This window comes from Cetorhinus maximus, chromosome 1 (genome assembly GCF_964194155.1).
Source record: "Cetorhinus maximus chromosome 1, sCetMax3.hap1.1, whole genome shotgun sequence".
Lineage (NCBI taxonomy): Eukaryota > Metazoa > Chordata > Chondrichthyes > Lamniformes > Cetorhinidae > Cetorhinus > Cetorhinus maximus.
In genome coordinates this window covers 62023172-62035702 of record NC_135879.1, presented here as the reverse complement: position 1 = coordinate 62035702, position 12531 = coordinate 62023172, and the positions used below count along the sequence as shown (strand labels likewise).

The 12531-nt window shown below is 41.5% G+C and overlaps 1 protein-coding gene across 1 annotated transcript in view; it reads left to right on the top strand.

The window, feature by feature from the left end:
* Positions 1-12531, top strand: part of lrba (LPS-responsive vesicle trafficking, beach and anchor containing) — a 913498-nt gene that overhangs the window by 820329 nt on the left and 80638 nt on the right. Inside the window, exons 49-51 of the mRNA XM_078541260.1 lie at positions 2037-2214; positions 2841-2903; positions 3504-3659. Coding sequence (XP_078397386.1) covers positions 2037-2214; positions 2841-2903; positions 3504-3659 — 397 coding nt within the window. The remainder of the gene's footprint in view (positions 1-2036; positions 2215-2840; positions 2904-3503; positions 3660-12531) is intronic.

Sequence of the window (12531 nt, the reverse complement as noted above, 5' to 3'; positions counted from 1 at the left end):
TGGGGAGAAGTGTGGAAAGCAGTGCATTTTCAAAAATTAGATACAAAGATCAGTTTAAATTCAGTTTTGACATGGTATAGCACATGTTTTTTAGACTTGGCACACTCTCAGGGCCAGGTACCAGGGGCTTTTTGCTTCTATCCACATTAGACATGATGCCAAACATGATTTTGTTTAAAAGCAAAAAACTGCGGGTGCTGGAAATCCAAAACAAAAATAAAAATACCTGGAAAAACTCAGCAGGTCTGACAGCATCTGCGGAGAGGAACATTGTTAACGTTTCGAGTCTGCATGACTCTTCAACAGAACTAAGGAAAAATAGAAGAGAGGTGAAATATAAGCTGGTTTAAGGGGGGGGGGGGCGGTGGGACAAGTAGAGCTGGATAGAGGGCCAGCGATAGGTGGAGATTGCCAAAAGATGTCATAGACAAAAGGACAAAGAGGTGTTGATTTTGTTTACATTTATTTGGAAATATGGATAGCATAAGAATCACCATATTAATGTTTTATCCTTAATAATTCCTGCCTAAGCAGTCTTACTTGTTTTATGAAAGGGGAGGCTGGATGGCAAAGTGCTTTTGTTTATTAATCCTCTGTGCCATGCAAGCAGTTGGATACACTCCCAAAACCGAATGTAACAAGTTTCTAATGTCACCCAAGCTGCCTGAGGTCAGGTAAAAGTTTCAAAACACAAATCATTCTTGGTTGCTCTTTCACATGTAATAATGCAAAACAGAAAAGTATGGCAGAAAAACACCAAAAACTATCCAGCCTATCAGTATGGTGGAGAAAAGGGAACAAAGTATGTTGTATTTATTGCTGGAATGGAGATAAAAGATTTTACCAAAATACCTAAGGATGGAGTGCTTTTCTCTTTTCAAAGTTATAGTTTCCCTTTATTGTTTAAGTCACCTAATAAAATTTCATTTAGTTTCACCAAGCAAATTAGCTTTCAAAATGAGGCACAGATTTTAGAAAATAAGGTTGTGTCGTGCTGTGCAAAGTGCATCAGTGGTAATTTATACCAGGTGTGGTAATTAGTAGACAAACGTACAATGCATATTTGTCTGCCGAGGTTTCTGTTAGCCTATCCCCAAGTGCTTTCAGGGAATCAGATAGTTGGATTTAATTGAGGCTACATCAGATGAGGCATTACTGACACCTTTAATTGAATGAGTGTCTGGGGAGGATTAACTCATAATATTGATTGGCTTTTAGCCACTCTCACAGAAGGGTGTCACTGAAGCTTATTATCCACCTTATTATTTTTGCACCTTCCTTTATGCTCCAAAAATCGAATTGCTGGTTTAACAATGCAAGTATGGGTTGTGATGATTCTTCCTTTACTTTGTCTCCTGACGACATCCAGCTGAATCCAGTTTTCTGTTTATGTCTTTAGAGTGGCTGTTTTCTAGTTTAATTTTTTTTATAAAGTTGAGTAATTTGCCTACATAAGTCATTAATTGTATGAGGGGTGTTTTGTGATGTTTCAACATGATGAATGCAAGTATTTTTATGTATTTCTATTATTTTTTTGAAGTCATAGTCCATACATCTGCGCTGATCCCTTGAATTTATGCTCAGTTTCTTCTCTGTCTGAAATGCTTAGGATTTTTTTTCCCACGGCACAAATCTCCTTTTTCTTTTTATCTGTTAGTTTGTTGTTTACAATATGTGTAAATACTTCTTTTATATTGAACATTTTGGAAGTTTGATGTTTCTGCTTCTATATGTTTTAAAATAAAACAACTCAGTTCTCTGCTCTGAATAAGGCCTCTTTATTTAAAGTAATTAAAGCTTTTTTCTCATGAGAGCAATTAATGATTTAATGATGTTCAGAACTTCATTGCATAAGACTTGTAAGACTTGTATCCCCTTTCGCTGTAGATGCACCTATGCTCCGTTTGCTGCTGCTAACCTATTTCTTCCTATTTGTCATTCTTCCTCTTTTGCTTTCTCCTCTTTCCCATCACCTTTTTTGTTTTTATTTGTATTTGATTTGGGGTTTTGCCACTGAACAGTATCTCCTCCTGCAGACTCCTCTGATGTTCACAGACCAGATGCAGCAGGATGTCATCATGGTACTTAAGTTCCCATCCAACTCCCCAGTCACCCATGTTGCTGCCAACACTCAGCTGGGCCTGGCTGTCCCAGCCATTATTACAGTAACTGCTAGCAGGCTGTTTGCTGTGAACAAGTGGCATAATGTTACCGGTGAGTATAGAGATGTTGGTGACAACACCTAGATTTACCATTCAGTCTTTGTTTGCAGAATTATTGTTCTGTGCATGTTGACATGTTAACAGACAGCTGTATTCTAACATCAGTAATGATTAAACTGAAACATTTTGTTAATATTTCAATGTCCTAACATTTGACTGGAAATGATAGTATCAGAATAATGCAATTTTTTTTTTTATTTCACTGTAAAATATAATTGAATTAGTTTAGAATAAGTTACATGTTTAAATTTTTGGAGCAGCATAATATGTTTTTCACAGTGATAACAAAGGACCAATGGGCAGTAAAACTGGGAACCAGATGAGGTTTGCTCCTCAAAAGCAAGCTGAGCTGAATAAGAAAATGATTTTATCAGGATCAGGAGATCTAAAGAATTTTAATCCCCCAAAAGAATATTTTGAAAAGGTGCAATCTAGGATTTCTTTGAGTAATAGAATCTTCATCATAATATAGTGAAGAATGAAATATCAAAATCCCAAAAGCCAAAATGTCCACTAAAAAGCAGTTCTGAAGCACATAAGGAGCAATATAAAAATGTCGTTTTTTTTCACAGTGTAGCATGTGTAACATCTAATTTACTTATTTATCTATAATTTTAGGCCTTCATGGAACAATGCAGGAACAGCCATACCAGCTGCCAGTTGAAATCGATCCTCTGATAGGTGTGTCAGCTTTCCTTTCTACAATTCATTACATCCTGTATAGTGGGCTGAAGTGAAGATCACTGTTGTTTTTCACTCATGGTGGTTGGGAATGGAATTTTCTTGATAAACCATTTGCATGCAAATTGGAATGCAATGAGCTGTGGATTCGCTGGTATTTCATCAACTCTCCCTCGTTGGTTTGCCTAATTTGTACAGGGATAGAACCAGTGTCAGTGAAAATTAATATGGATGCTGTAATAATGTGCGATTGAGAATGTGCATGAAGTACTGTCAGGATAATATTGGATCTTTTCATCACTCAGACTTGTTGATGAGTGTGAATGTGCTGGGTTATGATAAATTGGTGCCCTCGTAATGTGGTGGCTGCATTGCAGAGGAAATTTTCATAATAACAGTAGAGTTCTTTATTGCATTGGGTGGTGAAAAATATTGAACTGAAGCCAAGATTTCATCATTAAGGAGATCAGATCTTGGTTTTATGATCCTGCTGTTCAGAAGCCTAAATTACAGTAGTATTACATTTCCAAACACAAGGTATACAGTATATTTCTCTTGCTGCTGTTAGAATACTAATGCTATTTTGTTTTTTACTTTTAGCTAATAACACTGGAATGCACAGAAGGCAAATTACTGACCTCTTGGATCAAAGCATTCAGGTCAATTCCCAGTGCTTCGTGATCACTGCCGATAACCGCTTCATCCTGGTCTGTGGCTTCTGGGATAAGAGTTTCCGTGTCTACTCCACCGACACAGGTAATTGCCATTTTCCTCTACACATTCACTGATCCAGACATGGGCTAAGGGTAATCACAGGGGTCAGGGTCAGGGTCAGGAGCTATTTTTTTTCTTTTTTGGTATAACACCATCTGTTCTTTTTCCCTTTAAAGAAAGCCAGTGTCTCTTTTCCCAATTTAACCCCTTCAAACAACCCATTGTATGAATTCAAAAATTCATTCCATTAAGTCTAGAATCTACATAAAATATATTGTATGTAAAGATTTAATAATCACTGTTTTCATCTGCCTATCATTTGAATTAATTTTAAATTTTCCAAGATCATCACCTGGCTATGCTAATGCACTAAGTAATCCGTAAATGATGCTCGAAATGCAAGTCTATGTTTGTCAAGATTGTTATTCCCAAACCTTTGCATTATTCTTTTCCTATGAAAGGTTTAATCCTTCACAGAGCACTTGTTTAAAGGTTGCAGCTTCCTCTCATAAATTTGTAATATAGGGGGAACAATCCTGTAAAGAAATGTGCACAATTTCTTCTCCAAGTGAATGTGCAGTAGATTGTACGGTAGGTACGCTTTAAAAATTCAGCCCAGGTGGACACATGGAAATGAGGTCACAATTCCTAGGCCCTTTTCATTTCGGTCCATGTAGGGTAGAGCTAGAAGTCCTAACTACTGGTTCAATGCAGGGCTTTAAATCTGCTTTGTAGCTCTTTTAGTAATTTTTTTTGCAGAATGAGGGTTAAAATTTCATGTTTGTTTTTCTTTATATGATGATGGAAAGGGTGATGACAATATTAAAATGATGAAATACATGTACTGTGGCTTGAAGATGGTGCATCTTTTAATGAATTAGTCTGAGGAATTAAGTTGCTCCCTTCTTACAGTTATGTTACCAGCCATAGCATTTGTCCTCAATTTGCAAAAAAATTCAACGTTAACAGTTGCTTTTACAGAAACAGATTTGTTCCTAATAGTTTGTTTTGATGTGCCCAGCTGTCCACTTTTTAATTCTAGGTGTGCAGTATTGTTGGGACATCTGAATGTCCATTCAGCATGTAATGAATAGGCTATTGACTGCTGTCAATCTCAGATAATTTCTTGGCCTAAATAGGTTAAATCACCCCTTCAAAGATTGGGGCTGTGGAACATTATCAGAGCTATTAAAACAATCTTCCCACCACAGCTTCCAACCTCATAGTCTCCCAACCCTGCACAGCCCACTTCTACCTCTTTCCCAAAATCCACGAACAAGACTGTCTTGATGGACTTATCATGTCAGCTTTTCCTGCCCCACGGAACTCATTTCTTCTTATCATGGGCCCCAGATATGTCTGACTTTTTTGTGGGCTATGTGGAACATGCCTTGTTCCAGTCCTATACAGACCTCCTCCCACAACTCTTTATTCAGTATATCAATGTATCGGTGCTGCTTCATGCTCGCGTCTGGACCTGGAAAAATTTATTGATTTTGCTTCCAATTTCCACCGCTCTCTCACCTTCACATGGTCCATCTCTGACACTTCCCTTCCCTCCTTGACCTCTCTGTCTCCATTTCTGGTGGTAGACTGTCTACCAATATTCATTACAAGCCCACTGACTCCCACAGCTACCTCGACTACTGCTCCTCACACCCTGCTTCCTGTAAGGACCCCATCCCATTCTCTCAGTTCCCCTGCCTCTGACGCATCTGATCTAATGATGCTACCTTCCAAAACGGCACTTCTGACATGTCTTCCTTTTTCCTTAACCGAGGGATTCCCCCCACTGTGGTTGACAGGGCCCTCAGCCGTGTCCGACCCAACTCCCATGCCTCTGCCCTCCCAGAACCATGATAGACTCCCCCTTATCCTCACTTTTCACCCCACCAGCCTTTGCATTGAAAGGATCATCCTGCACCATTTCTGCCAACTCCAGCATGATGCCACCACCAAACACATCTCCCCCACCCCCCCACCCTTGTCAGCATTTTGTGGGGATTGTTCCCTCTGTGACACCTTTTTCAGGTGAAGCAGCGCTTCACTTGCATCACCTTCAATTTGGTCTACTTTATTCGCTGCTCCCAATGCGGTCTCCTCTACATTGGGAGACTAAACGCAGACTGGGTGATCACTTTGCAGAACACCTTCACTCAGTCCGCAAGCGTGACCCAGACCTTCCTGTCGCTTGCCATTTAAACTCACCATCTTGTTCTCATGCCCCACATGTATGTCCTTGACCTGCTGCAATGTTCCAGTGAAGCCCAACGCAAACTGGAGGAACAGCACCTCATCTTCTGATCAGGCACTTTACAACCTTCTGGACTTAACATTGAGTTTAACAACTTCAGGCCATGAACTTTGTCCTCCATCTTTACCCCATTTTCCCCAACCACCCCCCCACAAAAAAAACACACGCGCATGTGCGCACACACACGGTCAACTGTCACCTGTTTCAATGTTTTGCTTTCACAGAGCGCTGACCCTTGTTCTGCCATTGACACATTCTGCTTTCTTACCTTTATGCCACTATCTGCGCCTTCTTTAGTCTTCAACACTAGCATTAACACTCCCTTTGCTTTGTATCCATGACATCTTTATCAAATTTCTCCTTGTCCGCCACCCATCCCTGACTTTCTATTTTGCTCCACCCCCTTAGACAGTATAAAATCCACCACATTTCTACCCCTCTTTAGTTCTGAAGAAGAGTTAATTCTGTTTCTCTCTCCACAGATACTGTCAGACCTGCTGAGTTTTTCCAGCATTTTTTGTTTTTATTTCAGATTTCCAGCATCCGCATTATTTTGCTTTTATATTATTATTGAAACAATGGCCTGGAGTTTACCATTATAATGACAATGAAAATTACAGCAGTAAAACTGACAGCAACTTTTGGAATTCACAAATGCACAGTTAAATGCAGAAATCTGGAAGTTGCTGTCAGAGATGCCCTGCTGCTCCAGAGGGTGCACTCTTCATAGATATAATCAGCACCAAATCAGTGGTTTAATGTCAACAAATTTTTACTAGTGTCGCTGTGAAAACATCTGGAAAAAGTTGAGCCTTATTGAATGAACTTTTAACAGCATAATAAGTCATGGGGGCTAAATTTTTGGACTTCGCCAAGATTGGGAAGAGAGGTGGATAGGGCCCAGAATTACCAACGCTGGCTGGTGCACTGGTTTCCCAATCCTGTTCCTGTTGTTGGCCATTTTTGCTGAAGTGGGTTTGAGGCCATCAGGGCTACCCACCCCCTACGAGGCAGGCAGCCAATTAGACTTATAAAGAGTCTTGTTAAGGGCATTTAAAGGACGCCAAATTGGATTTTCCAGTCAGCCTACAGTTTCCCACTTTGATGGGGGCAGTCTAAATGCCTGGAGGTGGGCACTCAGCAGCAGTCCAATGAGCCAGCACTCCAGCAGGCCTTCAGGTCCATCTTACCTGCTTGGGTGCAGCTGCAGCCAAAGGTCACTCTCTAGAAGGAACCCCCTCTCTCCTCCTCCTCCATCTCCAGAGTGGGCTTTGAGTCACTTTTTATTAAAGCTTTAATAGAGGTTGGTGACAGGGCACCTCCATGTTGAAGCACCTTCTCAACTATTTACCCCCTAGCACAGCCTGCTGCTTCTCTCAAGTTGGAAGGCCTCTGTTTGGCCCTCCAGCTTTGAGAGCCCATCTGCCACCATAGTTGGACAGGGAACCTGTGTTCATGCCAATGAAGGGGACACCTCCATGAAAATCCTAAAGAGCGACTGCTTTGCACTCAGGTACATTTTTGGGACCCATAAACAGTCCTAACTCCTGATTCCTGCCCCCAAGACATAATCTAGCCCTGAATTACTATGGACCAGCCTCTCTGGAGGTGAAAAACTAATTTTAAAAGTGATATAGATAGATTTTTATTAGCCAAATACATTGAGAGTGTCTCCCTCTATCCCATAATTTAAAAAATCCATACGTTTTCTTATGTCCCAATCTCTATTTCACTCTCTGTAAAATGATTCAAAAGTGAATGATAATCAGTAATTTTTACTTCCGGTTTTGCTGTATGTGAGAATTCTTTAATCTTATTGGCATAAGTGACACAGGTTAAGTGAGTGGGCAAAGATCTGGCAAATGGGGTATAATGTAGGCAAAAACAAAAAACTACCGCGGATGCTGCAAATCCAAAACAAAAACAGAATTACCTGGAAAAACTCAGCAGGTCTGGCAGCATTGGCGGAGAAGAAAAGAGTTGACGTTTCGAGTCCTCATGACCCTTCAGCAGAACTGAGTGAAGTTAGGAAAGGGGTGAAATATAAGCTGGTTTAAGGTGGGGGGGAGGGGGGGGGATGGGGTGGGGTTGTAGGGACAAGCAAGCAGTGATAGGAGCAGATAATCAAAAGATGTTACGGACAAAGGAACAGAGAGGTGTTAAAAGGTGATGATATTATCTAAGAGAATGTGCTAATTAAGAACGGATGGCAGGACACTCAAAGTACAGCTCTAGTGGGAGTGGGGTGGAAAGACTGACAGGGTATTACAGTTATAGATTTAAAAATAATGGAAATAGGTGGGAAAAGAAAAATCTATATAAATTATTGGAAAAAACAAAAGGGAGGGGGAAGAAACGGAAATGGGGGTGGGGATGGGTGAGGGAGTTTAAGATCTAAAGTTGTTGAATTCAATATTCAGCCCGGAAGGCTATAAAGTGCCTAGTCGGAAGATGAGGTGCTGTTCCTCCAGTTTGCGTTGGGCTTCACTGGAACAATGCAGCAAGCCAAGGACAGACATGTGGGCAAGAGAGCAGGGTGGAGTATTAAAATGGCAAGTGACAGGGAGGTTTGGGTCTTTCTTGCGGACAGACCGTAGGTGTTCTGCAAAGCGGTCGCCCAGTTTGCGTTTGGTCTCTCCAATGTAGAGGAGACCGCATTGGGAGAAACGAATGCAGTAGACTAAGTTAGGGGAAATGCAAGTGAAATGCTGCTTCACTTGAAAGGAGTGTTTGGGTTTGTAGGCAAATCTGAAATCGTTCATTTTGGTAGGAAGAATAAAAAGAAAGCTTATTATCTAAATGATGAGAGATTGCAGAGCTCAGGCCCAGTCCTAGTACATGAATCACACAAGGTTAGTATGCAGGTACAGCAGGTAATTAGGAAAGCTAATAGAATGTTATCATTTATTGTGAGGGGAATTGATTATAAAAGTAGGGAGGTTATGCTTCAGTTATATAGGGCACCAGTGAGACCACATCTGGAGTATTGTGTACAGTACTGGTGGTCTCATTTAAAGAAAGATGTAAATGTGTTAGAAGCAGTTCAGAGAAGCTTTTACTAAACTAATACTAGGAATGGGCAGGTTGCCTTATGAGGAAAGACTGGACAGGTTAGGCTTGTATTCACTGGAATTTAGAAGAGTAAGAGGCGACTTAATTGAAACATATAAGATCCAGAGGGGTCTTGACAGGGCGGATGTGGAGAAGATGTTTCCTCTTGTGGGAGAATCTAGAACTAGGGGTACTGTTTACAAATAAGGGGTTGCTCATTTTAAGACAGTGATGAGAAATTTTTTCTCTGAGGTTGAGAGTCTTTGAAACTGTCTTCCTCAAAATGCAGTGGAAGCAGAGTCTTTGAATATTTTTAAGGCAGAGCTAGATGGATTCTTGATTAACAAGGGGGTGAAAGATTATCGGGGTAGGCAGGAATGTGGGGCTGAGGTTACAATCAGATCAGCCATGACCTGATGGAATGGCGGAGCAGGCTCAAGGGGCCGAGTGGCCTACTCCTGCTCCTAATTCATCTGTTTGTATGCTCAACCTGCTCAATGGCTGTTTACTGTTCCTGTATGCTTGAGATCTCTTTTAGATGGTACCTGAATGAAATTAAACAGGGGAAATTAATGCTATGGAGTCCGTTTAGTCTTTGTGGGCAGTTTTCTTCAAGGTCGGCTATGAGGGACATCCCTTCAGATTGAAACGTAGAAACAGGAGTAGACCATTTAGCCCCTCAAGTTTGTTCTGCCATTCACTGAGATCCTGGCTAATCTGCGACCTAGCTCCATATGCCTGCCTATATTCCTTAATATCTTCGGCTAACAAAAATCAATCAATCTCAGTTTTAAAATTAACAATTAATCTAGCATCAACTGCCATTTGCAAAAGAATTCCAAACTTCTACCACTCTTTGTGAGAAGTGTTTCCTAATTTCACTCCTGAAAGACCTGACTCTAATTTTTAGCCTGTGACCCCTATCCCAAACTCCTGTTCCTTTAATATCTTGAAAACTTTGATCCTTCACCACTGACTGCAAAATCTGAGCCAAAATGATGCTGAAAATAATATATGCTGTTTTAATGCTGGTGGCTCTACATATCTGAGATGTACCCAGTTTGTGTTTGTTTGTCAATTTACAAATATACGAATTAAGAGCAGGAGTAGGCCATTCTGCCACTCAAGCTTACAATTTGATGCCATAATGTCCCCATAACAGATAAAAAGTAAGGAACAATCTAATCTCTATGCATTCTATGCAACATTTTTGAGTAAGTTTGAGAATCCGAATACTGCTTGTTTCATTCATATAAACAAGATATTTGTTGCAATCCAGTGGCAGACATCAAATTATGTTTATTTTCCCCAGGTAAGTTTTTTTTCTTTTGTTGGCTTAACCTTTTGTCTAAAGGTGGTGTTATTAATTATCTCGTCAATAGTTTCAGGGAAAACCTCTTAATTTGTCAGTGATCTGCTGGTAAGAAAGTGGAAAAAAAATAGACCCACTTCAATAAAACAACACGCAGGCTTTCAGCCAATTAGGTGTGTCAATTAACCGATAAAAGTTTGCTTTAAAATCCATGCTGTTTTATGATAGAGCATACGCAGGAAATGAATTGACCTGATTTTGGATTAGTTAGAAACTTTAGAAATTAAATAAATGTGAATTGAGTGACAACCTAAACATGCTAGCACTCTGCTGAAGAAAGTGAGGTTAGGAACCAACTGTTTGGAGAACATAGTATTAGCTCTGACTTCAATTTTCTTATTTTACATCTTGTTTTGTGATCACAACTTCCAAATACTAGTTGCATATAGGTACTTTAATTAAGAAACTTCTTAAATTTTGAGCATGAAATTTGGATCCGTGTTGTCACTGGATGTAGTGCTATGGAAGCCAGTCACCCTCCTGAGGATGCCTGCTTTGTTGCCAGCTACTTGTGGCGTGGCCCGCACAGTGAAGCACATATCTTAAGAAGGGTGCTCGCACAGGTGTCCCCTGCGGGTGCTGGAAACAGCAAAACTGGCGATGTCATGACAACGCACAGCCCTACCAGCTGATGTGCAACCATTTTCCAAATTTGGACCACACAGGTCCATTGAAAAAATTTTCACATTACTCAACAAAGATTAAGTTTCAGCTGCAAGCTAGGCCCTGCATCAGTGATATTTAAGGGGCCCATCAACAAATTGCAGGAGAGGTGCTTTTGACTTGCTTATGGTTTGGCTGATTTTGTGAAGTACTATGCTGTGTTTTTGAGGAGGTTCTGTCTATAGTTATGGACAGCAGAGGAATACCTCACTCAGGTATGGGGAGTGTGGTGGCAGTGCCTAGGATCTGCAGCATGTCCAGGAAATGGAGCAGAGGATGTAGAGAGGGGAAACTCAACAAGGTGGAGGAGGGCTCTTCACAGAATGCCCTATCCACCAATGGCTTTCAAGAGCACTACTTCTACTCACACCTGACCCAGTGCAGTGCATAGGGTGACTCATTTTCAGCAAAGAGGCAACAAACAACATGCACTAACCCTGCTCCAGTTGGCTCTACACACCCCCTTCAGCCTCCTAGAGTAACCAGATGATGGCTGCCTGGGGACAAGGGCTATCCACTCTGTACATGGCTGATGAGCACCCCTTCCCTGCCATTCAGAGCATCATCGAGCAGTCAGTTGGCCTGTTGAAACAATGGTTCTGCTGCCTTGATCAAAGACGGGGAGCACTGCAGTACATGCCAGAATGGGTCTCAAAGTTTGTGGTGGCCTGCTGCATCCTCCACAAACAGACCATTTTGAGAGCACAGCCATTACCTCCAGAGATCTGGAGGCCTACTTGAGAAGAGGAGAAACAGGAAGAAATACCCTTGACGCCTCTTACTCTTGCAGGCTGTGAGAGAGCGGATAATTAGGCTCTGATTTCAGTGATACAACTGTGCAATACCAATATGGACCCACCATTGCCCACTGTTACACTCATCTGAGGCACCCCATCACAGTCTTCCCTTGGACCCTATCCAATAATAAAAGTCACCAACAAAACCTTTCAAAAGAAAACTTAACATCTTTGCCAAAAACACATCCACTTATATAAGCAGAAATGAACTGTTTACTTTTGTGCATTCCCTTACTTCCCTTACTTTTGTGAAGACTGGCCCTGTCCTAGTGAAATTATATTCTAGTGGCTTTAGCGTGGCTGTGGAAGGCCACTGACTTTCACTGCAAATGGCCTTGCAAGGTACCTCCAGCCCTTCTGGGCCTCGAGGACTCCACTTTGGGTTTCACCACCTAGGCCTGGGTGGCAGCCTACATGCCCCTTTGTGCGCTGAGATCCGTAGTCTGAGCCAGCAAGGCAGCTAACATGGATTTCATCACCTCTTTCTAAGCTTCCATGGAAGTACTGAGATGTTGGGTGGCTTCTGCCTGTGCTTCAATGGAAACTGAGATAGTGGCCGCCAGATGTCGTATCGTGGCTGGTTCTACCAATGCAGTTATGGAGCTGGCCACCACTTCCACGATGGAAAGGATGGTCTCCAAGTTCAGTGCAATGCCTTCTGCCATGTTGGAGCTGGACTCCAGTGTCAGGCGGCCTGCCAATGCATAAATCATTGTTACCATTGATGAACACTGCACAGGTAGCAGCCCGCAGCAGTGCCAGCCCCTGAGGAGTCAA